Genomic DNA, 24,881 nt, shown 5'->3' on the forward strand with positions numbered 1-24,881 from the left:
TTTCTTTCTTCCCCCACCAATTTCTTTGATTATTTCCAGTTAGCACTTTTTTTCCTTTATATTCCACTGTTGTCCCTCCTCAGGAACTTCAGTTTTGAATTGGACCATGATCTAAAACGTACACTTTGTGAAAATATTGCCTGTGTTGATGTCTTACTAATAAACAAAACAGAAAGCTGCTTTCCCAAAATGGGGCATCTGGGAGAAATGTAATCAATGAAGAAATAACAAGTGAGAAGGGAAGGAGTTAAAAGTGATACAGTGAGACTTAATTCATTGGGGCTTGGTTCTAAAGCCTTTTGGCTTTCTTATGTGTCCAGAAAGACCATTAAAGCCTTCGGTTTCATTTGCAGGCTCAAAGGAATTGTACTTTTGAAGGTGAATGCTGTTACAAAAGAAAAGTGAGGACATTTTACTCAACTTGATTAGCAGCCTCCCTTAGTTCTTAAGAGGAATTACTCCATTGCTCCCTTACAGTCAGAGAAAGAGGGCATGTAAAATAATGCAGTGAATTCTGTGGCCTGCTGTGTCCTTTTCTACTTAACATGTGCTTTCTTCACAGGTGTGGACTGAGAAAGCAAAAGGTGGAGCAGGAAATGATTTCACAGAAGATAAAAAACGGAAGCGTCCCACAGCTGCTGAAGATGAGGCGAAAAAGAATGAGGAGCAAAAATCAGAGGAGTCAAATGTATCCAAAAAGAAGAAGCCTTTAGATCAATCAACCAACGTCAGACTGTCATCTTTTGCATTCAAGCAGACCTAAATAATACCAGCAGAGCTGGTACCTCCTCAGCATCTGCTTTCTCAGTGCAGTTATGCAGTGTTTTCAGAAATGTGCTGCTGCACCCAAAGAGCACTAACAAAAAAGGAGTGCCTTGCTCCAAATGTTTTTAGAAAGTATTTTGTGATGGACTCTTTAGAGAAATGTTGAATCCATTCATCAGGTCTCTTTGCAAGTTGCTAGTGTAAAGACAGACAGAAGAACTAATGGACCTGTTACCTAGAAGTGCAGTGCCACAGTTTTGTGCAGCCATGTGTCTGCACGCTCATAATATTTGGTGCTAAATATGGGTGAGTTGTTTTGGGGAGCATATGCTATGTACAAAACTGTCCTGTGGTTTTAGAGCCGTGGCTTCTCTGCCATTCCTTCTGCCTGCTGCAAACACTTGTAAGAGAAGGACAGTGCAAGGAATGAGAAGGAGAGGAAGATGATGACTTAACATCTTGATGGTCAGCTGCAGTGTCAGCATGTGAGGCAGTCACTGAGAAGCCTGACCCAGGCTGGGACAGCAAACCAGGGCAGGTAGGACCGAAGCTGAATTAGGAGTGTTAGGTGTGCAAAAACGAGCCATGCCAGACTGTGCCAATGTGCTTTCCCTGTCTGTACTTCAGTGCTCAGAAACTGTGTGCATTGTTCCACGTGTTTGTTTTTAAAATGAAATGGGATTGTTCCTTTCCTTTACAGTTTTTGTAATTAAACAGACCTTAAGGCAGTCATATTTACCCTTCTGTGGGGAAGAGGCAATGTGTCTAGTAGATACATTTGAAAGAAATTCAAGTTTCAGAACTTTTTTTTTTTTGAGATAAACCAATTTAACATAACAGCATCCTGTTGGTTTTTTTTTTTCTGGCTTTACGAATCTTTTTATTCTTCATTTCTCTTCATTTTATTACTGAAAAGCCAAATGATTCTCCATTGGGAAGACATTTTTAACATTAAAATCTGTAGGTTGAAGATCCAGAGTGATTTTTGTACACTGCAGAGGTGTTCTGCAAAGAAAAACCCCTCCTGTTTTCCCTGTACTTAGAAAATAGAAGGGTGATGATGTCAGCTGGGATGGTAAACACATAGGGAACAATCTTAAGACCCGTTAATTTAAATCCCTTTTTTAGATCCACTGTTCTTGTAATTGTTTCTCATGTTATGGTTCAGTGCTGACAGTAAGAAAGAATTAATGTAAGTGTACTTACACAGAGGGACTGCATTGACACAGCAGAAAATCCAGAAGAGTAGTGGGATATTCCAACAGTTGTCTGCATACTTTGAGAAGAAATGATGGTATTGATGGCTGTACAGGATGAGTGTTTTAGGCAGCAAGGCATATTTCAGCATTTGGGTTTACTGAAGAACAACAGGATAGCAGTGGTAAGAAAAACATCCTGATAGAAAATCACTGTGGGCTTAGTGAACTGTGTAATGTTGTTTTTCTGCTGGACTGGGTAATTGTGATGACAGTTTAGAGTCCTCATCATGGTCCTGGGAGATGGGGTGAGTGGGAATGGACAACGTTTCTTTTTTTCTTCGTATTCAAACTGAGCTACCTGCCCAGTGTCCTTTTATGCAGGCCAAAATACAAGAAGAAATTAAGTCTCCAGGGCTCCCTCATGAAGGCTGCATCGTGTACTTGTGCAATGCATTGATATCTTGGGCTCATGACATTGAAGTCCTTTGCAGGCTCAAAAGGTGAACTGAAAAATCAGGTAGATAAGAAAAGAGTCTGGAACTGGCTTAGAAATGTACTCTGTGTCCCAAATTATGATAGGAAAACAAAACAAAACATTTTAATGACTAAGATGGAAATCCCTCTTTGAGAAGCAGAATGTTCAGATTGGATGACTGTGGGAATATCTGGGCACGTGTCAGTGAATTATTTCTATCTTATTCCTCCTGAGCAGGATGCTGACTGGTAGCTTCTGATGCAGTGGCATTGTTTTGGAGGGAAAAAGAGTGCTGCTGATGAAAGAGAAACAGAACCAAGCTGGTCTGTAGATCCAGCTGTTGGGTCTCTGTTTGCTGTGTCACATCTTCAAATTGCACAAATCCAGCACAGTTCCTGCTCTGCAATGGAAGCAGGTAGGTACAGCTGGTCCCACGAAGCATCCAAAGTCCTTTTGGCTCCTGTAGGAGGGAGGAAACATCCAAAGTAAACTTGCAGAAAAGTTTTCTGGCTGGTTTCAGAGAGCTGGATCTTTGCAATCGCGTGGCTCTTCTGAACAAACATGCCAAAGGTCTGTTTTGAGGGAGACTCCTGGATTTAGTGGATGAATTCATGGAAATAACTGAGAGGACGTCAGATTCCATTTGCAAGTCCCCAGTTCCTGTTTGCTTTTCTCCTGGCTTAATTTTTGTTTTATATTTTTTGTGGGTTTCATCAGACCCAATGTCCACAGCCTGGGGGCCACAGTCTGAATCTCACTGCTATGCACGGGGCTGGAAAGCAGCAGCAGAACTGCTTTCTACATTACAGCTGGGATCTCAGAGGTAGGGGGCTGGAGGTGGTGGTGTGTCCTTGCAGTCCTCCACTTTGCAAAATGGTGGAGAGGTGCAAAAAGGAACAGCATTTTAGCCCTGGCATTTAATTAAGCCTTAACTAAGCACTGCTGCTGGCCCCAGCACCAAAATTAGCAGCCAGCAGCAGCACCTGCCTTGCTTCCAGACCCCAGCTCTTTTATCAGAGCTGCACTCTGCTCCATTGCCCAGCTGCAGGCAGAGCTGCAAATAACCTCCCAGTGCCAGGAGGCTTCCACCTGGCTGGGCAGTGCCAAGCAGAGCTGGGTGTTCACAGAACGGTGAACTCAAACCCACCAGAAAACATGGAATGGATCTTTAAGGAAAACTTAAAACCTGACTAGCTGTTTTTCTTTCATAATAGGACTTAATTCCCAGCTGTGGGGCTCTGTGCTCACCCCAAGCCTGCAGTGCAGCAATGGAAAGCACTGCTGCATCTCAGCCTGCTCCCCTGCTACTGTCACAGCTCCTTTCCACATCCCGGGAGCACAAAGCATCTCCTCTCCCTCACTCTACTTCTGACTGCTGCATTCTTCCATTTCATCATGTTATTTGACCTTAAAGACAATCCCCATGCCAAAACCTGCTGTCTTGTTTTGCACGTGAGGTATTCTGTTGTACATCAACAGATCAAGTTGTGCAACACGTCCAGCCTTGCAAGACAGATACAACTGCCAAAAACCAGCAAAAAAGACTCATAGCAGAGGGTGCAGCCTGCTGGCCTTTCAAAGCAGTGAGCATCCACCTGAGCTCTGCAGCTGGAGAGCGTGGCAAGCCCTTTATCTCTGGAGAAGATCTATAAATGGACGACTTGGCGTGCTGGAGCATTGCAGACCTGTTTGATTTCAGAGGGAGTGCCAGGCTCACAGGAAGCCAGACATTTATTCTGAGAAAAGAACACTTGTACTGTAAAGCAATAAGGTTTGTGTTCACCTCCCAAAGAGTATTTTCTTTGGCTTTCCAAGCTTTGTAATATAATTCTGCTGCAAAGGAAAACAATGGCCCAACTCATTCGTTTACTTAGAGGCAGGCACCACGCTGATCTTTACCTGGGCTGTGAAGAGCCACTTGACGCAGGACTTGAGTGGACACAAATGGTCAGGAAATGGGGGTGAACAATTTCAAGTGCTGCGTTGCCAGAGAGCAGCCTGCTCTGCGAATGGCTTTATTGATCCTGGGCTAATAATGCTGGGAAGCAATGGAGTGGGGAGATGCATGGGCACAGCGAGCTCCACTGGTGAAGCTGAAGCCATCTGTGGTTCAGAATTGGGATGGAGAGCTCTGCAGGGCTGTGCTGGGGCTACGCTCTGACTCAATGCTAATGGTGCTATTGATCTGCATTGCTCTCCTGCCTGAGCTCTTAGCAAGACATCAGGCTGACACAAATCGTTGCGGATGGGTTGAGGAGGAGGAATTTGTCAGCTCAGACTTTAAGTGCTGAGTTCAGTGCCCAGTGCTCCTACTTGAGTCAATGGCAGAAAAAATACAGCATGTGATTTAATTCTGCAATTTAATGGCTGTCAGTGCAGAAATTGCATTTAAGAAATGCTTTTTAGATGGCTTCACTTGACTCAGAGAATACTGCCCAGGTCCTTCCTCAGCCATTCTGGCACAGCAGTGGTTCCCTTGAGGAGTTCTTAGTGGTCGTCGTTGCCCAGTGGGCACTGGGGTTAATTAATAGAGAATTGTTCATACAATCTTGGCCCGAGGAGTACCGAGGAACATAGGCACCTTTGGAAACTCCTTTGGTTCCAACGACTAAACCCAGCAGCACATCCCCATTGAATGCAGGGCTGCAGGTGGGAGCACAGAAACACCAGCGTACGGAATTATCCCATATGATGGGAACATACTGATGAATGTGTAATTGCACGTGGAACAAATGACGTATTTCCATCACGGAAAAGCGCTGTTTGACATATCCCAAGACCCCCTGAAGGCAGCAGCCAGTCGTTTTCCCCTTTCCCCCCATCCCTGCTTTTGCAGCTCCGTGCTCCCCACGGCCGGTTTGCGGGTGGTTCGGCCCCCGCCTCGAACCCGGATCCCGGCGGCTGGCTGAGCGGTGACGTAAGAGCGGCGCCAGCCAATGGGAGCGGCGCGGGCGGTATAAAGCGGGCCGCTGCGCTCAGTCGGGCGGGAGCGTGGTGGGGTTGAGGGAGGGCAGCGCGGGACCGGGGTTTGTGTAGCGCTCTCGGTCGGGCCGGCTCTGCCGGCGCCTATGGCGGCGGCACGGAGCTGCAACGGGTACGCACGGCGGGAAGGACCGCCATCCCCCACGCTGGGCACGGAGAAGCCGCGCGTGTCCGCCGCTAGCGGCGGCAGCGGGGACGGATGGCGGGGCGAGCGGCCCCGCAGCGAGGAGGACAACGAGCTGAGCCTGCCCAGCCTGGCGGCCGCCTACACCACCATCCTGAGGGCGCTGGGCGAGGATCCCGAGCGGCAGGGGCTACTGAAGACTCCCTGGAGGGCGGCCACCGCCATGCAGTTCTTCACCAAGGGCTACCAGGAGACCATCGCGGGTAGGCGGCCGCGCCGAGCCCGGAGGGGCACCTGGGGCGGGGGTTCACCTCGCCTTCCTTCCTCCTAGCCGTGCCAGTAAGGGCTGCGCTTGGTGCGTGCTGTAATGCGGGGCTTGGGAAACGAGGGAGTTCCCCTCCGGTTCCCCTTCCGCTCCTTCTGACGCTCGTAGGTGAGTTTCGGTTGGAGGATGAGGGACGCGAGCGCTGAGCCGGGCGCTGCTCAACCCGGAGCCTGCCTTGCTGCTTCCCTTTCCCTTTTCGTTTCCCCGAAGCCCTTCTGCATGTAACTCGCGGCGCTAACTCGCTGAGCAATTCTTCCTGTTGCGATGTCACGTCCTAAACTCGCCCTGGGAGCTGCTGCTCCGTCTCTGGGAGCGAGCCTGGTGTTCAGCTTCACGTCGGTGCTGGGTTGTCCTCTCGTTCGGTCTCGCCGCACGCCGTGTTTGGGATGGACTCTCATCGAGGTCTCGCACAACGACACTTTGTCTGCTCAGAGTCATAGAATGGCCCGGGTCGGAAGGGACCTCAAGGATCACGAATCTCCAGCCCCACCGTGCCACCCTGCTCTGGGGCTGCATTTGTCTCCTTGTTGCTCTGTAATACAGGAGCTCTCACACCCAACCTGCCTGGTTCAAGCAGGGTTTTCTTCTTCTGAACACATTTCCGTGCTGAGAGGTTGCTCACTCTCAGCTCCTCTCTCAATATTGCTGCAGCTAAACCAGATGGATTCCTGTTAATTCACCCCAAGCTTTTGCTCCGCTGGATAATGAGGGATGCTGGTTCATCTGTCCCAGTCTCAAATGTGTTTCTTAGAGCAGAGTGGTTCTGGGTACCCCCTCCTGAATGGTCAGCCTTGGTGGCACTGGCACAGGTTGCCCAAGGAGGCTGTGGATGCCCCATCCCTGCAGGCATTCAAGGCCAGGCTGGATGTGGCTCTGGGCAGCCTGGGCTGCTAGTTGGTGACCTGCACACAGCAGGGGGTTGGAACTGGATGAGCACTGTGCTCCTTTGCAACCCAGGTCATTCTATGATGATTCTATACACTGTTTCTATCCACCTGTTACTCTCACTGTTAGGTACTGTGCTCCTGATCTGCTTTTTGTTTTGCTACTTTTCTAGGAAATAAGAGGAAGCTGTGATGCAGGCATCCTTTCCTGTGCTGGGTGGGTTGTGTCTTGTGCTTCTGGTCTTCCTGCTCTTAGTAGTGAAGTGGGGGGGGGGGAGGGTTGAACTGTAGCTGAAGAACAGTTTGTTACAAGCCAGCAAAATATCTGGTGGTTGGAGTTGTGAATTGGTGTGGAGTTCAGTTCTGCATGGGAGGTCCTAAGTGCATTGTGAAATACAGAGCTGAAAACCAGACAGACTGAAGCAGGGAATGCAGTACATCTACAGGTCTTGAAGTCAGCCTTCTGCTTGGGTAACCACCTTGGGTAGGGAGGTGGGGCGGAAAGCAGCTTTAATTTTACTTTTCCATACGGTACAGGAACACAAAATGATGTAATAAACGTATTTCCAAGCTGTGAAATCTAGGAGAGGATGGACAGGATGCAGTGAAAAGTACACCAGAGGAGATCTGCAGTGTTTGGTGTTTCTGACTCGAGCTTCTCCTCCAGTAAGCAAGAACTGAGTTATGTGGTTGGTCACAGCTCAGCTGCCTGCTGTTTGTTAATGAATGGTGCCTCGCTTTGATTTGCCACTGAGTGTTTCTGAGTGCAGACGGGGTGCTGGAAGCTGTTGTACTTCTTTATCCTTCATAAATAAATCCTGTGTTGCAGGGAGGATTACGTCTGAATTCTGCCCTTTCTCTCCATTCAGGTTTCTGTGAGTAGCAGAGAACCTGACGTAGCTTCTGTTGCAGGTGTATTTCCTAGCTTGACAGTGCAGAGTAACAGTGTTCCTGCTTTACATTTATTCATCCTTATCTGTTTTCTGCAGCTGTCAGTGTTGCATTTCAGAGCCATCAGTAGAGTTGATTTGCTGAATATCTGCTTTCAGTCTTCTTTCTGGATGTGTTCTCCCTTTCATAGAATCATAGAATGGCCTGGGTTGGGTTGAAAAGGGCCATAATGATCATCTACTTTCAACCCCTGCTATGTGCATTAATCCTGGTTGGGCTCCTAAAGGCCCAAGCTCTCACCTTGACAAAAGATGTTCAAATTAATGCATTGATCTCATCTTATGGTGGACACCATCAGATTTTTATTGGAGGAGCATGGATACCCCTGGGGGTTTCAGGTAAAATCCATCTGGGGAGCAGATCTAAAGATACTAGCAGTTTACTCTTGAGTTTGTGTATATTGGTAGCCATTGCAAGACACCAGAAGTTTTACTTCTTCATTTCACTCAGTGCTTCTGCATGACCCCACGAGAATGTATTTTCTTTCCCTGCGCCAGGGTCAGATTTAGTGGCTTGTTCATTCTGGAAGCAGATGACAACAAAACAGAAATGTGTTCTTTTGATTAATCAAAGTAATTTGAGCTGTTAATTGCTGGCTGGCAGCCTTCAGGATCCTTGCAGTCGTTCAGGCAATTGTCTATCAAACACTCGAAGGCAGAATTTGGGGAGATCTGTCCCTCCTTCAGTAAGTGCTTGATGTTATGCTTGGAAGTGCTGTTCATTGGACTATGAATGCTGCACAGCATAAATGTGTGCATAGGGCATTCTGGCCTAGTATTAAATGTGGAGGTTGGTGGACCTGCATGCAACAGGGAGGTTGGAGCTTCATGATCCTTCAGGTCCTTTCCAACCCAAGCCATTCTATGATACACAGCAAATGGGTGAATATATGGAAATCAAAACTGCAGGCCAACTTGTAACTGAAATCTTCAGTTATAATTTTGTGAGTTCCAGAGACAGCACACGTTGGAGATGCCTCAAAACAAAACATGGGACAGCAGATCCTGCTCCTTTACAGTCCTGCAGGAAACATCAGACAAAGCTGAACAGGTTCCCTACATCTGCAGGGGGAAGTTAACTTGTCTTCATTGTATGTAAGCACTTCAAGCTGAGAGGCGTGTTTGCTAAATAGTTGCTGGTAAGGATGGTTGTCATATAAATAAAAGCTGGAAGACCTCTCCAGTTGGTGTGCAGCTTTCAATCAAGTTAGGAGGTTCAGCTGTCCTTCTGGTGTGTTGAACCTTGTTAAAATCGTAGAGTCAGAAGATGGTTTGTGTTGCTGGAGACGCAAAAGCTGCTCCAGCCCCACCTCTGCCATGGGCTGGGTGTCCCCCATTAGCTCAGTTGGGCCTTGTTGAACCTCATTAGATTCATCTGGGCCCTCTTTTCAAGCCTGTCTCAGTCCCTCTGGATGGTGTCCTTTTCTTCTTTTGTATCATCTGCACCACTCAGCTTGGTGTCATCAATCAACTTGCTGAGGGTGTCTTCTGTCCCATCATCTGTGTCATTGGTAAAGGTGTTGTGTGTGGGGTGCACCACTCACGATCAGTCTCTATCTGAACGTAGATCATTGCAATGATCCAAGCAGCTCTTTACTCACCGTATAGCCCACCCTTCCAATCTGTATCTCTCCAACTTAGAGACAAGGTTATGATGTGGGACTGTATCAAACGCCTTGCAGAAGCCCAGGTAGATGACATCAGTTGTCTTTCCTTTGTCCGTTGGTGCCATCACTCCATCCTTGAGCACCACCAGATGGGTCAGGTGAGGTCTAATACCAGTAGATTAACACCTGCTGAGCTGTGTGTGTCTGTATAGAAATAGGCAGTGCCTTAAGCAAACAAGGCTGACTGAAAGCACTGCCCTTTGCTGAGGGCTGAGGAGTTGCTTCAGTGGTTTGTTGCTGGAGGCAAAGCACTGCTGGTTCTCTTACTTTTCACTGGTATAACAGCATTATGTATGAACTTAAATATCAGCAGTGTGGCTTTGGTTTGTTTCTTGAACTGAAGGCTGGGAAGGAGGGGTTGTCCAGGGTAAGATGTTGGGGTGCTTCTCAGCCCCCAGCCCTGGTGCTGAAGGCAGTGAGAATCCTGTGCTCTAGCATTGGGCCTTCTCAGGATGACCTCCCTGACCATCAGTAGTTAAGCAACACCAAATTTCATACACTTAGATTTTTCCCCCAGAGTTTATTAACTATCTTAATCTCTTGGATCTTACGCTATTAAAGACTTCTGATCTCTTCATGTTGTTTTTCAAAGCGTTGTTATGTTGTCTGTGATCTCCATTTGGTTCATTTTCAGAAAGAAGCCTGGATGGGAGCTTCCAGCACCTTCTGTGAAATGAGGTGTTCAAATCCAGATACATATTAATGAGTGTCTCCACGGCCCTGATTTCCCTCTGTTTAAGAAATATATTGGCAAAAAACAACTTCCAGACCTCAGCTTAGCTTCATCTGAGAGTCTGCCATGACTCATATGAAAAGACTTCAGTCTCTCTCTGCAATGTGGAGTGTCTTTGTAAGAGGGTGAATGAGTCCATAAAGTTGATGGCTAGAATTAGCGGAGCAGCCCTGGTGCTTCTCCTCCTTATTTAATTCTTCAGTGTGAGTTGTAAAAGAGCTGGACCAGATGTATAATTTCTGGCAGCTGGAGAATTAAGTTTTGCTTCTGAAAAGAATGTTCCTTTCTGAAGCAGAAGGTCTGTTTCCAGTCCTCTGGTGTGACAGTGATGGAGTCGGAAATGTTAGTCATAAACTTGCAAATCCTTTTTTCTGATGCTTTGCTTCCTTCCTGTTGGGAAGGTATACGGTGGCAAGGAAGCCATGTGGTGCTAATGCCTGTTTAATTATTCTCTGCAGGTTTGGAACTCTTATTGCCAGCTAAAATAGCCTCATTACAGCTTAGGTTGAGTCTCTTCGTAGAGCTGTTCAAGACTTCTGAAAGCAGATGGTGATTCTGTTGGGAATTGGCATACCCAGTCCACCCTCTGCCTTAGCAACCTGAAGTCATTAACTTTCTGCAGGAGTACAAATTCTCTTTATATGAATGAGTTTTCTAGCCTGATTTTCCTCTTTTTATGCATAATAAATTCCTGGTACCTTTCAGGGCTGAAAAGCTGCAATAATTCTCTTGTGTTTCTTGGCTGGAATGTTTTCTCTAGCTTCAGTTCTTGTGTAGTATGGATGCATGAATACGAACAGTCAGTTTTGACTCTCAATCTCACCACTTAGCAACAACTGAAAGATTTTATAGCAGTTTTCTTCTTGGCTTGCTTACCATGCCTTCATCTATTAGCTCAGGTCTTCTGCTCTGTCAATTCCATCTCTTCTCAGATTGAGAGGATGTGCCCAATAAAGCCAGCCGAATGTATCTGCCTCTGTGCCTCAGCTGGTTCCATCTCAATGAACAGTTTGTCTGTGGTCTCTGGGCTCTTTGGAGCATCCTCTACATCTACCATGTGAGTGAGAGCAGTCTGGAGCCTTGCAGAACCTTGTGCTTATGGCTACCAGGATGGCTGAGCTCAAGGAGCTGGGTTGCTAAATCTGAGACCGCCTCCATCCCTCTTACAGTGAGCAATCCTCAGCTTGGCTTCCTCCTTGGAGTGAAGCAACCCAGCTCATACTGAGAGCATCCTACAACCATCTCAGGCTCTTATCTGAAAGATCTAGCCAAGACCAGGCATCTGAAATGCTGCAGTGCTGCTCTACAGAGGGCTGTCATCCTCCATTCCCCTCACCTACGGAGCCAGCTGCTGGGTGGGCTCCATCTTCTTTGGTTGCCAGAGGTGCATTTGCTTTCCTGTGTCACATTAAAGCTATGCAAATAGTTTCTATAGCAACAGGTCTTTTTGCTGAGCTCTGACGCAAAGTCCTGAAAGGTCTTTCTCATTCTGTCTTTATCCGGTTATGATTTTTTTTTTAAATCAACTCTTGAGGAAGATAAAGGGGGAAATTAATTCTGATCTGTTTCAGGAGTTGCAGCAGGAATGACCGCTTAGTCTTTAACAGCCCAATGAAGTTTCTATATCAGAACATGGGATCTGGGCTGGCGGATGTACCGACTGGAATAACTGTCTGTAACTCTGTGCTTGCTCTTGTTCACTTCCTTACAGCTGTGTATTTTTATCCAAACCTTTGTATTCCTTTAACGTGATGCACCTGGGCTTAAGCAACAAGTTCACTCAGCCTTTCTTGGGTGGCGGAGAATGAAAGTAGTGATGTTTGCAGGCTCCTTTGGTGCGTTGACAGTGTTTGGTAGCAGCTCAAGCACAGCTGTGACTAATAAAAGCAGGGTGAATTGAGGGAAGTATCATCCCAAGGGGCCAAGAGATGGATGTGCCAACCTCCTTGTAAGCAGAGGATGTGCAAATCTTGTCCTTTTCTTGATATGGAGGATTACACGGATGGCACTTGGAGGGAGTTTTTCCTTGTTGAATTAAGGCGCAGCAGGATACAGTCCAGCATCTTGGCTCAGCTACCTTTACCTGACTCATCTGATGCCACTCAGGGCTTGGATTCGAAAGGATGTGTGTGTATGGGAGGTGCTGAGACAGACACAGACTTTGAACGGTGCTCATTTTTCAGGAGAGGCAGCTTGTAAAGTGAGCAGGAATGACTCGAGCAGGACTGGAGCTCTGCTCTTACAGCACAGTCAGGTGCTGGCCTTCTGTCTCACCTCTTGTTTTGCCTCTGTCTGCCTGGTATCACCTGGCAGTGGTGAAGGGGTAGCAGAGGGGTTAACACGAAGCTTCTTTCTTCCTCTGTGGCTTCTGGCCCTCCTCCTCCTCCAGGTGCTGGTTGTTCCAATTGACACAGCTTGCTGTGGGCACAACTGGAGAAGTTTTGCAGCTGAGCAGCTCTCGGCTGTCACCTGGCTGCAGTTTGTTAGTAATATTCAGAAGATCTTATGCAAAATTGACAAGATCTGTATAAATGAGAAGTTTGAAATACCCTGCAGCTCTGTGGTTATATTCTTGGCACAAAGATCTACGTGCTTATTTGCTTCTAAACTTCCTTCGCTGCCCAAGCTGCCATAACCTGACAGAGGATATGCAAAAAGGAGGGATGACCTTTGTGTACCTATTTAATTGCTTTGGCCATGGGGAGGGATGTATTTCTTTTCCTGAGGTTGCCTGTGTGACACTTGATGGGTCTGCTGGCCTTCTTTTTCCCTGCCCTACGCTATGGTAACAGCTGCCTCCATAACACAACACAACTCCTCCTTCTTCAACTCTTCACAAGGGTAGATAATGGCAGGTCAAGGGGAAATGGTTTGAAGCTGAGGGAGGGCAGATGGAGGTTGGATGTCAGGGGGAAGTTGTGTGCTGTGAGAGTGGTGAGGTGCTGGAACAGCTGCCCAGAGAGGCTGTGATGCCCCGTCCATCCCTGGAGGTGTTGAAGGCCAGGTTGGATGGGGCCCTGGGCAGCCTGGGCTGCTGTGAAATGTGGAGGTTGGTGGCCCTGCATGGTACAGGGGGGTTGGAGCTTCGTGATCCTTGAGGTCTCTCTTAACCCAAGCCATTCTGTAATTCTGGTAACTGATCTTGGCCCCTTGGATGAAGTCTCTAAGGACCCACTTATATATATTTCATCAATGAGTTTGTATATGCATACATTTATGTGTGTTTGGATATTAATATGAGACTTTTCCGTGTTGAATTACCTTCTGCTGTGTGACACAATGCTGTCACACATTACGGTGGCTCTTAATGAGGATGTGAACATTTCTTATTGTCCTGAACATTCTGCTCCACAACTGTGCTGACGTAAATCCATATCTAACATCAGGCCCCGATGCGCTGCTGGCAGTGCTGGTGTGAGCCAAGCTGGTGGTCTAATAACAGCATCAGTTGCTCTGGAGATGCTTCTGGGATCTGTTTGGCTTTTGTTTTATCAGTGCTGGGCATAGCAGCAGGTTTTGTGAAACCACTGTTTGCCTTTCTGCTGTGGAAATGGCACATCTGTGGAGCGCGGGGTGAGTGCTGAGAACCTGCATTACTGCTCTGGCTTCTCTTTGTTGTCCTCCAAGCCTGCTCTCTTCCAAATTCTGTCTCTTTCTGGCTGCATTCATAATACAACAGCATGATGCTTCCCATGTAATCAAAAACCTTCCCAACAGTGTCTGGTGTAAACTGGGCTGTAAAATTTGATGCACGAAATCATGTGCCTTTATGGGATTTTTTCCTGGCCTCTTTCATGCCCTCTGTCCCTGCTCAGAAGCCTTCTGGGCTTCAGCCCTGCTGTTCTGCAGGTCGCCAGCCCTTCTTGAGAAGGACGTGCATAGCAGGCAGAACATCTTGCACACAGTTTCCAGGGTTACCTGTGTAGTGCTGATAGCAAGCAGGAAATTAAAATGCTCCGTGATGATGATACGTATCGACAACAGATGGTGGCCATTAGGTGTGCGTGCATGTCAGGGGAAGGCATAAAGGCATAAAGCCAAACAGAGTGGCTCCTTGTTCCCTTACGGCCATGGTGGGTCTTTGCTTCTTGGAAATGACTCCAAGTGTGTGTGGCTTCAAGCTAACTTCTTTGCAGAGCTCCTTGTGCTGATTGTCAGCCCTTCTGTCCCTTCCCTCACTCTGTTTTTCCCTCTGTTTTCTCTCGTCTCCTAAAAGGCTCCCTTACCTTGGGGCTGTTCTACTTTGAAACTCTCCAAACACGGTCTTGCTCACTGTGGCCTTTCTTTGTGGAGACCACAGTGATCTGCTGTAACCTGAACTGAAGGATCCTGGGGGACTTTAATATCAGGGGGTTGCTAAATCTTGGAAAACCAACTGAGGATCTGTTGTGCTGAGCTCTGGGACTAGCAAAGTCTCATGCTACGTGTTCCTTTCCTTACTGCACCAACTCTTCCTCTTGATGGGTTTCTCCATATTAAGTCTCCATTACATCTGAGATGCAGAATTCAGAAGCAGTATACAATGCGTGCTTGCTCTCAGTGCAGAACAGCAAATATCCCCCTGATCTTTGGCTACAGATCTTTCTGACTGCTGCATGTGCCTGGTCAGCTGCTGGCTGGTGTGCTTCAGGGTGAGATGCAAAGCTATCGTCTGGGCATGGAGCATCCTGGAGGATAGCAATGCTGGTGTTGGGGCTGCAGAAACCACTGTGATGGCTTAGTTTTTCTCAAACCTAAGGCTCAGCTTTGCTCGAGGTATGTGCAAGCACAATGAAAACCCATCTAGACGTGTGCTCTGCTCCTCATTGCTGGCTTGATGAGATGTAGTTTTAATTGATATTAGATGCTAGAAGTTCCACAAAGGCTGGATTTGTTCTAACCTGGGCACAAACTATTATTCAAATAGAACACTACAGACTGACTTTTGACGTAGTGTACATGCGGTTGTGATTGTGTCCAAACCAAAGTGTGCTGGTGATGCTACTCCTTGCTTCCCATAACTCAGCCCTAAAATCTATACTTTTGAGCCACAAATCTACTGAGATATTGGCTGGAAGAAGCTTCCATGCTTGTGCATGTATTTTTCTTAATGCAAATATTTAATTTCAGATGTTCTGAACGATGCCATCTTTGACGAAGACCACGATGAGATGGTAATTGTGAAGGACATAGACATGTTCTCATTGTGTGAGCATCACCTCGTTCCATTTGTTGGAAAGGTAACTCTTCCTCGTCAAACAAACGTGGGAATACGTGATAAAAGACACATGTAAAAGACTTTGTAGCTATAACTGCAAAGCTTTTAAAGCTGTAAGTATTTACTGCTTACGGCTATGATTCTAAAAGTCAATCTCCAGAGAATACAAATAAGAAAGACCTCCTTAATGTGAGTTTTATTTGGATTTAAAGCTCTATGCTCAACCTTTCCTAGTCTAACTAATCTAATGGTTTCTGACATTTCACATTAAAGCTCTTCTTTGTGAAGCAGCAGCAAGCCTCGAGGGCAGACATCTTGATATTAAACCAGCTCACCCTGCACGCTGCCTCCGTCACGGATTTAGTTGCTGGCTCAGAGCTATCCTGTGCCTCTGTGAATGGAGCAAACTTCTGATTAGCAGCCCTCTGTTAAATGGGCTGGCAGGAGGCTGCGTGGCTTGGGACTCCCAAGTACAGAGCTGGTGTTTCAAATGGTGCTACCAACAGCTGAACGCTCCCCCCTGATCCCCACCACCAACAAAAACAACTCAACGTCTGTCAGCTTGAATAGTTCAGTGTTGGTAGTTCTGAAAACCTCAGCCTCCTCACTCTTGTAAGAGCACAGGAGGATGGGCCTTATTCTGATCCGTCTGTTCTCCATTGAGTGCTCCCAGGACAGAGGAGCAAGTGCTCTTGTAATCTGTCAAATTTGATCAGTACCACAAAATGTTCCAAGTAAACTGTCCCCCAAAAATGAAACACCCCGACAGAAACCAACTGTTTATTGAGTCAACTCATTTTCCTCCGCTTTCTTTTCTTACTGTTAGCATTTTCTACCAGAGAACAAAATAACTTCTGTTCCTGTGAAAGCTTTCTATTTCACCTGTTATTCTTGGTTACTCGGTCTGTGTGTGTTCACTTCATTACTTCTGTGGCAATCCATGCGTTCCTTTTACATCTAGCAGTTTAGCCTGTGTGCTTTGGAGAAATCTCACAAGCACTGAGTTGGTCCTGCTCATACAGTGGTCTGCTGAATGCCTGAGTACACCTCTAAATGTTCTCAGCCTAACCATTCTCCTGCTGGGTACATCAAACAGGCTGCAAATCCCCATCAGCAGATCTTGTATTTGCAGCTCTATGTTGAATGAAATCCAGAAATTCACACACACACACAAATTACTCTGTGGGGAACAAGATTCAGCACTTATTTCTGAGTTATGTCTCTTGCTTTATCTGAAATGTTTCGTGTCTTTTCAGGTGTCAGTGGGTTGATTACCCAACAGAAGTGATAGGAATGAGCGAGTTAGCCAGGTAATTAGGTGTGCTGTGGTGCCTCTACCTGCAGGTACAGCAAAACAGGGCTCTGAGGTGGGGCCTCCAGGCAAAGCACGAAGGCAGAATCCTACACTGATGCTCCCCTACCTTATTGTGGCTAATTTTTCAAGTCTCTGATACAGTGACATAAGTGCTGGTTTGTAATCTGTCACTAGTGTGAGCCCACTTGATTTCAGCAGCCTTCTGTATAGCAGGAAGCTGAATGCCTTTCCTTCTCCCGTCAGATCTGAGCACTTTTCTACTCCATAACTCATTTCAGCCTAGTGCAGTTACATGTTCCTGATGGGTGTTCAGTCAGTCCGTGGTCAGGCAGGACAGAAGCTGGCTGATTCATACAGTGATCTGTGGTGCTACTGGTAGCACATGAGTTGGCATTAAAGCAATAATAGTAGAGAAACAACAGAAAGTGCAGCCTGGTTTTGGTGGCAAAGTACTTCTTGCCATCAGATCCTTTACTGGAATGGCAGTCCTTCTCTCTCCCTTTATCCACTGTAGGACTTGAAAGAAAAGCATGGCTATGTCAGATGGACAGGGCTGCGCTGAGTAGTAACAAGTAATGCTTTTTGTGCCTAAAGACAGCATCTGTGGCATTCCTGAGACTTGGAACATAAGCCTTGACTTTCAGAGAACTGATTTTCCTCTCCTGCCTCAGAATGCTGTACTTATCCTGCACCAGGGCACTGACCTCACGAGGCATTACAGCCTTTGATAGCTCCACAGTTAATTTTTCAGGCTTGTTCCTCCCACATGCTAAGATTTCTGGGCTGTTCACTACTGGGACATATGCACATCTCACTCTCTATGCATGGGTTTTGTACACGTTTGGAAGTTTGGTTTTCATTCTGCTAATGGCTTGTTCTCCTCTGTCTAGGTACATATTGGCTATCTTCCTAACAAACAAGTACTTGGCCTCAGCAAGCTCGCTAGGTAAGTGCTAATGTAATGAAAGTGATGCTAATTTGTAAAAAGGATTCCAAGCTGTGCTAACTGTGTTAATCTTGCTAATCTTGTCCCCCTCTGAAGCTCAGCACACTTTGTGTCCTGGATTTGGATTTAAACCAATCCTCAGCATTACACGTTTGTGTGTGTGTGTGTGGAGAGGACAGATGAGTGTTAGAGCTCTGTCTTAATTAATATCACAGTTAATTGGAATAGAGCCATAACACTTCTGCACGTCCATCTGTCCAGAACATTGGTGTTGAAAGAGAACGCAGAAGCAAGAACAAGTGGAGAGTCTTGGCTGTGTCATCAGCAGGCAGATTGGGGATCTCCAGCAGCTGGAGATCTGCGTGTGTTTGGACTGATAAGAGCAGGGATCTCAAACTGCAGACCAACACACCGTCTGGATCCGAATGCAAAGCTTTCATCAGATAAATCTGGCATTTCTTTCTTTCTCTCATGGCCTGCTGAGAGAGTCATGGGGTAGACTTTTTTGCTAAGGCTCCGCTTTAGAAAGAAAGTATTTAAGATACACTGGAGAAACCCACTTGTTATGTAAAATATTGTTTTCCCTGGCAAGTGCCCTTGGGTCAGGGCTGTTGCTGAGTTGTGTTATAAGGTGACAATTTAATGGGGGATGGTAGATCCCTCACCTGGGCAGATGATTGGGCACCTGAGTGGAAGGATGTCTTGCAGCTTGAAAACACGGGCTGTAGTCCAGAAAAACCACATAGGACACACTTATACTTTCCTGATACATCTGTTAATCTTTCTGTAGTTCCAATCACACCAAGGAGAATTAGCCTAGTAATTCTGCATGCCTGTGAGTTTTCTTAGTGGGTAAGAGATGTGTGGTGTGTGATGCTGAAGTGCTTTAAAATCAGCCATCTCTGCTCTGTGCTCTGCTTGCACAGCAGTGAGTTTGGGCTGGAAGCAGAAGGGCCCTGGGAGGTCACGTTTTGAACCTCGTATTACAGGGCAACCAGCTTCACATCTTCTAGCAGCGCTTGCAGGAGTGGAATTTGCTCTGATCAGAAGGCTGACACAGTTAAACACTTAAATTCTCGTGGCAGACATTGGTTATGCCTGCACTTAGCTGCCTCCTGATACTGTAGGATCTGCCATTGCCTCTGGGTTTGCTGGTTTAGAACTGTCTCAAATGGTCCTTAATGCAAGTGGCAGCATTGTGCTAGAAGAGTCCAGTTTTCCCACTGTTTATTCTCAGTATGAAATATGTTTGGGTGTGTGCATGTCTTCCTGCACTGTTCTCTGAATGTTAAATATTGCCCTTTTTTTTCTCTTCTCAAGTGAGGGTAAAACTTCCATATCCTTCAATAATGAAAAGATTAGATCCTTGTATAACCAAATCTTCTCTATCCTTGCTTGCTTTTCTGTACTCGCCATGAGGAGATCTGTAGGCCAAATAGTGCTTCCTTTTCTCGCCCTATATAATGCAACCAGTGTTCACACAAAGATTTGTGAGGCTGTTGGTACTGGAGACCTAATCTTTCATAATAGGATTAGTCTAATGTGGTGTGTTCCTGCCGTCGGGATGACCTGCATTCAGCAGACAAACACTTTTCCTTGGATTTTAAGCTCAGGTTTGATAACACCACCTCTGTTTTCACGCAGACATGCTTACAGGACACACACAGAACAAACCCCAAGCATCAATTGTGTTTCTAAATGTCTAAATATTATGTTGCTTTGTTCAGAATAGCTATAACACGGCCATTTCATTTCTGGAGGGGACTTTCTGCATATAATTCTCTCTCCAAAGCAGCAGGCAAGTCTCATTGTCAGAAATGTTTCTTGTAAGTGATGCCTCAGGCTGCCAGCCAGGGTCTGGCTTTTGTCTGCTCTGACCAGATGGGTATTGAATTTTTCTGCAGCAACTTTTAACATGGCCACTTGACGTGTAATTAAGCATTTGGTCTGCATGCATAAGGACTGCATGAATAACTCGCTGAGTCACAGAGCAGCCATGGACTTTTTTTCTTGAAATATGTGGATTTCGGCACTGTGTTGATAGATGATCAAACCATCACTCGAATCGCTTTGCAGATGGCTTGCATTTGAAACCCTGTTAGAGATGAGCATCAAGGTGAGCCCTGCACTGAAATGTGAAGGATGGGTAGAGAGTATCTGCTTTATTGTAGGATCATAGAATGGCTTGGGTTGGAAGGGACCTCAAGGATCACCAAGCTCCAACCCCCCTGCTGCAGGCAGGGCCACCAACCTCCACATCTAATAAAAACAATTATTTTCCCACAGCTCTCAGTTAAATCTGGGGTTAAATGTAGGAATCTAGAACATCTCTTGCTTAAGGCCAGTAGCCTTCTGGGAATCCCAGTATCTGAACATCCTTAAAACAGCATTTGGTGGGCAGTCTGTTAACTCAAGGATTAGCTTTCAGGGAGTCTTTGGCTGTGGATTCCCTTGCAAGCATGTGGTCCAGGTGGGTGGTAGAACAAATACTTCAGAAGTAACAACCAAAGCAAAGAAGCTCCAAGGAGAAGTGATAGGTCTGCCCCTAAAATGGTGGGGTAGCAGACAAGGGGTACCTGCCACTAGAACCAGCAATGGTAAGGGAATTCATTGAGCCATGCCAACCAGGGGCTGAGCACAAGCATTGCTGGATGGATTTCCAGGAAGAGCTTTGATCAATACAGTGATCTGTTGGTAGTGGAAAGATCAGACAATATTCAGAAAGGAATAACTGAAACAAATTGCCTTTTTCTCTTCTAGGATTGTGGAGATATACAGTAGAAGACTACAAGGTAAACAACTGGATCTTTTTATTGCTTGTGCAGCCCTTTGCTGGCTAGCTTGGTGTAGCAGTAATTAGAGGTGGGCTACAGCTGTTCAGATTTTAGAGAGTGAAGAAAAGCAGTGCGTTCTTGAAGAGGTGTTTCTCATCTGTCTCCTTACTTAGCCTCTGCGTTTCCCCTGAGGGGTAAAATGTGCCTATGAAAATGAATGTAGGCAGGAACTGATTCGTGGGATAAATGTAAGATACAGCTGCAAGGAATAACTGGAGTTGCTGGATGCTGCTGGAGGTGTGCTCTCCTCCAGATGATTGAGCATGCCTTCAAGGAGTGTTGTCAGAAGAGATGGACTGAGAGCTGCTGTATTAAGGAAGTTTGCTGCTCTGGAGAAGCTACAGGAGCTACAGCTAGAGGAAACCACAGAGCTGCTCCAAGGCTTTGGATCAGGCTCAGCCAGCTCTCACTGTCCTGTGGTTGAATTTGGCCAGGTTGTGGCAACAGAAGTCTTAGTGGCCGTTAGTGTCAAACTGGTGAATAGCTGCAGGAAGTAAAGCTTTGGAGGGCAATAGGCTCCCTTAATTTGCTCTTTAATTTTTTTTTAAAGCTCTATATCCTTTTCTTAAAATAAAGGGAAATTGTAAGTGTAGGCAGTGGAGAGTGTAGCAGTAAAGCCAGTGAGTAAATATGTGAAAAAGTAAATGAAAGAACAGAGGAAGGCAAGAAAATCTAACTGTGTAATTCCCATAACTGCAAGTCACAGTAATACAAACTCTTGCAAACACATAATGGAAAATGACTTCCAGTATAAACAAGCAAATAAAAGATCCATTCCAAGGTACAAAATATAAGCTAAGGTTTGGTATTAATAAAAATCATTTGGAGACAACAGGGCTCGGGCTGGGGGCAGGGAGCAGCATCATAGAATGGCCTGGGTTGAAAAGGATCACAATGATCATTTAGTTCCAACCCCCTGCTGTGTGCAGGTCGCCAACCAGCAGCCCAGGCTGCCCAGAGCCACATCCAGCCTGGCCTTGGATGCCTGCAGGGATGGAGCATCCACAACCTGCTTGAGCAGAAGGGACAGGCACACTTGGAAGTGAGGATGCTTGCAGGGAATGATGATGCATTTAAGCTTGTCAGTTTTAAGAGTGGTTCTGAACTCCTTGTTGTCCTTTCAGTCCAGGAACGCCTTACCAAACAAATTGCAATAGCCATCACAGAAGCCTTACAGCCTGCTGGAGTTGGAGTGGTGATTGAAGCTACGTGAGTTACCCCGAGCTGCTCTGCAGCAGTGTATGGGCTGGGTGTGATAACAGCTGTGTGCTGCAGAGCTGCTGTGTGTTGCCTCAGCTCTTCTAAGCTGTGTGACACTTACCTGAAGCAGAGAGGAGGTAGACAGATGTGATCTTGGCCCATTCAGTGCAAGGGGTTGGAGCTGTTTGAAGTGTGGGCTTGCCTTAACCATTGCAGAAATATGACAACTGGGTCAGCTGTCCCATTCGCACGGGATCCCCAAGTACAGCAGAGCTTAAGTCTAGCAACAAGTGTGTCCTTGTGATGATCACATTGGTAAGGTGGGATTTTCCTAGGATCTGCAGAGAGAAGACAGCACTCAGAAGCTGAGAACTTGGCTTTCTTTGTCCCAGAGGACAGCTGATATCCATTGGCCCTTCCAACAGTTTGCCATTCATGGAATCATAGAATGGCCCAGGTTGAGAGAGACCTCAAGGATCACGAAGCTCCAACCCCCCTGTGCCATGCAGGGCCACCAACCTCCACATTTCACAGCAGCCCAGGCTGCCCAGGGCCCCATCCAACCTGGCCTTCAACACCTCCAGGGATGGACGGGGCATCACAGCCTCTCTGGGCAGCTGTTCCAGCACCTCACCACTCTCACAGCACACAACTTCCCCCTGACATCCAACCTCCATCTGCCCTCCCTCAACTTCAAACCATTTCCCCTTGTCCTGCCATTATCTACCTTCTCAAACAGTTGACCCCCTTTCTAGATGTAGAAGTTTTGTTTTAGCTTCATTTTTCCACAGAATTTAAGGTGACCCCATAAGAAACACTTGTCTTCATGGCACTTCTTATTTCTTCCTAGCACATCTCATTTACTGACTTCCTCTCCTTTCTCCTAGGCATATGTGTATGGTAATGCGTGGGGTACAGAAAATGAACAGTAAAACTGTAACCAGCACAATGTTGGGGGTATTCCGGGAAGACCCAAAGACCCGTGAGGAGTTCTTGACACTCATCAGGAGCTGAAACTGTTATTCTCTAAATGCACTCTGGAGGTTGTTCTGTCCAGTGTCGCCGTCTGTTCTTACTTGTTCCTACGTCGCACTCTTAAATTAAATGGTCGTGAGCTGTTGTCATAGTCTTTGTTCAGTAAAAGACTTGTGATGGCAAATGAGAAATGTCATGATGAGGTTGGCTGCTCCTGGATCTCCAACTGGGCTGATATTGCAGAACTACAGGCTACGAACAGGGGGTTGAACGTGGTTCTTTACACCTACCATGCAGAGCACACTGCTGTGAGGGGGAAAGCGTGCTTTGGGAATGAAATGGGTATTTGTGAAATAACAATGTTAGTGGAGTAAACGTGGTGCAGCACTGGAAGCAAACGGCTGTGGATCCTTGTAGGACTGCTTACATGCTGCCAATACTGCACCTCTGGTGAGAAGGATGGTTGTGAATTGTCTCTGGGTCGTTATTACCAGTCCTGCAGTGGCTTTTTCAGTGTCTGGATATGTCTGTTATACCTCTTTGAGATGTTACCTCTGGTGGTGTTTTATATTCTTGCTAGTATTAACTCTGTTTGTCGTACTTGAGAATTTAAAACACATTTTTCCTAACCTCTTAACATGCAGGGAATTCACTTCTAAATGATTTGGAACGCAGTTTTATCTCAATATGAAGGGTTTATGCACCTTTCTCTCTGTGCCTCAGGATGTCTCACCGCTTTAACTGTCAGTTTCGTACTATTTTTAAGCAAACTCTAATGGGGTTTTGGGAGGAAGACCCAGAATTTGTCTGCAAAGAGCTCAGATATCCAAAGAGGTATTTTTCCCTGTCTTTAAGTTTTCCCCCTTGGATTTCCATCAGTCAGACTGAGAAGCTAGATCTGGTTTGATCTCAAAATGAGGATTTCTCTTCAAGCATTCCAAGGTTTGCATCATGAACGTTGGACCAAAGGTGAGCACTGAAATCCTGAGCAGAGCACGTTGTGTTTGTGCCTGATGGCAGTTCATTCTGGGGCAAAGCAACCTGAAATTACAGCTTATTTCATAAGAGCAATTGAGAAAAGCATTTCCAGGGGCGTCAAAATGAATTAAACTGCAGTTTTCTGTCTATGTGGCAACCTCTGTATGTGGCAGCGTTGGTACAGAAAGTTTTAGGCAGCTGAACTGACTTGAACTGCTTATACTCTGTTAGGATTTTAATGGGAGTTGTGTAACTCTTAATTGGGAAAACATGATGTGCAATTGAAAGCCACCCTCCTTAAACTAAGGACAGGAGACAAAACAAAGGCAATGCCAGCTGTGCTGTGGGATGCCCACAGTGCAGGTCCCCACAGTCACCCTGGCTTTGCTGAATATGAATCCCAAGGTGTTCAGCTAACCTGAATCGTAGTTCCTGGTTGGCAAGCTAGACCTGTTGAGTTAGGTGCTATGGAACTGTCTGCTATCATGAACAAGCTGTGCTGCACACTTACAAAATACACTAATTCCATGGCTTTAGTTCTCCTTATTGACAGACAGCAGATCCTGCCTCTCTCAAGTTCAGCATTGGTTTCACACATCCAGATGAAAAGCCTTAAGTCTTTCTTGCTTGAAGTTCAATGTCAAACTCTCCTTTTTAGGTTGGAAGGAGAACTTGGGGACCAAAGAGGTGCACAGAAATGTATTTGTTTCTCTCTGCTTGCTTTAGTTGTTTGAAGTTAAGGCTTTGTAAAACACAATCTTACTCCTGAGGTAGTGAAATGGTTGTGTTTTAACCACTTATCTCTATTCAGGATAAAGTTCATATTTCATCACTGCTGCTTTTTATTTCTGTGTGACCTGTAGTCTTTAAAACATACCTCTATACTTGTGGCCTTGGATTTTGTTCCCTATTTGTTGTAAGACTGGTGCACTTTTTTTGGAACATGTCAAATACATCAGCTTTAATGACAACCAGTGTGTGTATGTGTGTAGTACAAACAGCCTGCTGTTGTACCTCATCAGTGTCCATTGTCTCAAAAACATTCATTGTTTCAAGAACATTGAAGCACAGTGTTATCCTTTGGAGTGGTAGCATCCTTGGTGACTGGCAGGTGATGGCAGCACAGGATGAGGTGGGTGGTGGTGCCATAGAATCATCACCAAGCTTGGAAAGACGTCCCAAGATCATCCAGTCCAACGGTCCACCTACCACCAATATTTCCCTGTAGTTTCAGTGCTTGCAAGTGCTCCAGCCTTGTGACAATGATGTTCAGTTTCTCTTCTGAAGCAGTAGCAGGTTTCTGTTTGTTGACAGAGCAACAGAAAAAAAACC

General features: G+C 46.2%; 2 protein-coding genes across 7 annotated transcripts in view; both read left to right on the plus strand.

The window, feature by feature from the left end:
* WDHD1 (WD repeat and HMG-box DNA binding protein 1) overlaps window positions 1-4,356 on the plus strand; it is a 33,778-nt gene extending 29,422 nt beyond the window's left edge. For 4 of the 6 annotated variants that reach the window (XM_048949128.1, XM_048949130.1, XM_048949129.1 and 1 more), the window contains exon 26: window positions 563-1,927. In XM_048949128.1, coding sequence (XP_048805085.1) covers window positions 563-763 — 201 coding nt within the window. In that variant the 3' untranslated portion in view covers window positions 764-1,927. Of the gene's footprint in view, window positions 1-562; window positions 1,928-1,975; window positions 3,055-3,653 lie in introns of those variants that run through there. The other 2 variants (XR_007377792.1, XR_007377793.1) reach the window with 2 other exon arrangements.
* Window positions 4,357-5,430: 1,074 nt separating this feature from the next.
* GCH1 (GTP cyclohydrolase 1) lies at window positions 5,431-24,632 on the plus strand. The gene is made up of 6 exons (XM_048949222.1): window positions 5,431-5,808; window positions 15,214-15,323; window positions 17,507-17,562; window positions 20,323-20,354; window positions 21,521-21,605; window positions 22,484-24,632. Exons 1-6 carry the CDS (start codon window positions 5,508-5,510, stop codon window positions 22,608-22,610), a joined length of 711 nt encoding a protein of 236 aa, XP_048805179.1. The 5' UTR covers window positions 5,431-5,507; the 3' UTR covers window positions 22,611-24,632.
* Window positions 24,633-24,881: the final 249 nt, after the last annotated feature.

The sequence above is a fragment of the Lagopus muta genome, chromosome 6 (genome assembly GCF_023343835.1).
Source record: "Lagopus muta isolate bLagMut1 chromosome 6, bLagMut1 primary, whole genome shotgun sequence".
Classification (NCBI taxonomy): domain Eukaryota; kingdom Metazoa; phylum Chordata; class Aves; order Galliformes; family Phasianidae; genus Lagopus; species Lagopus muta.

What these genes read in the sequence shown, in the direction of transcription:
- GCH1 (XM_048949222.1), top strand. Translation starts at nt 5,508, where the DNA reads ATGGCGGCGGCACGGAGCTGCAACGGGTACGCACGGCGGGAAGGACCG. An exon ending in ATACAGTAGAAGACTACAAG is followed by an intron (nt 20,355 to 21,520) that starts GTAAACAACTGG and finishes TTGTCCTTTCAG; the next exon opens with TCCAGGAACGCCTTACCAAA. An exon ending in GGAGTGGTGATTGAAGCTAC is followed by an intron (nt 21,606 to 22,483) that starts GTGAGTTACCCC and finishes CCTTTCTCCTAG; the next exon opens with GCATATGTGTATGGTAATGC.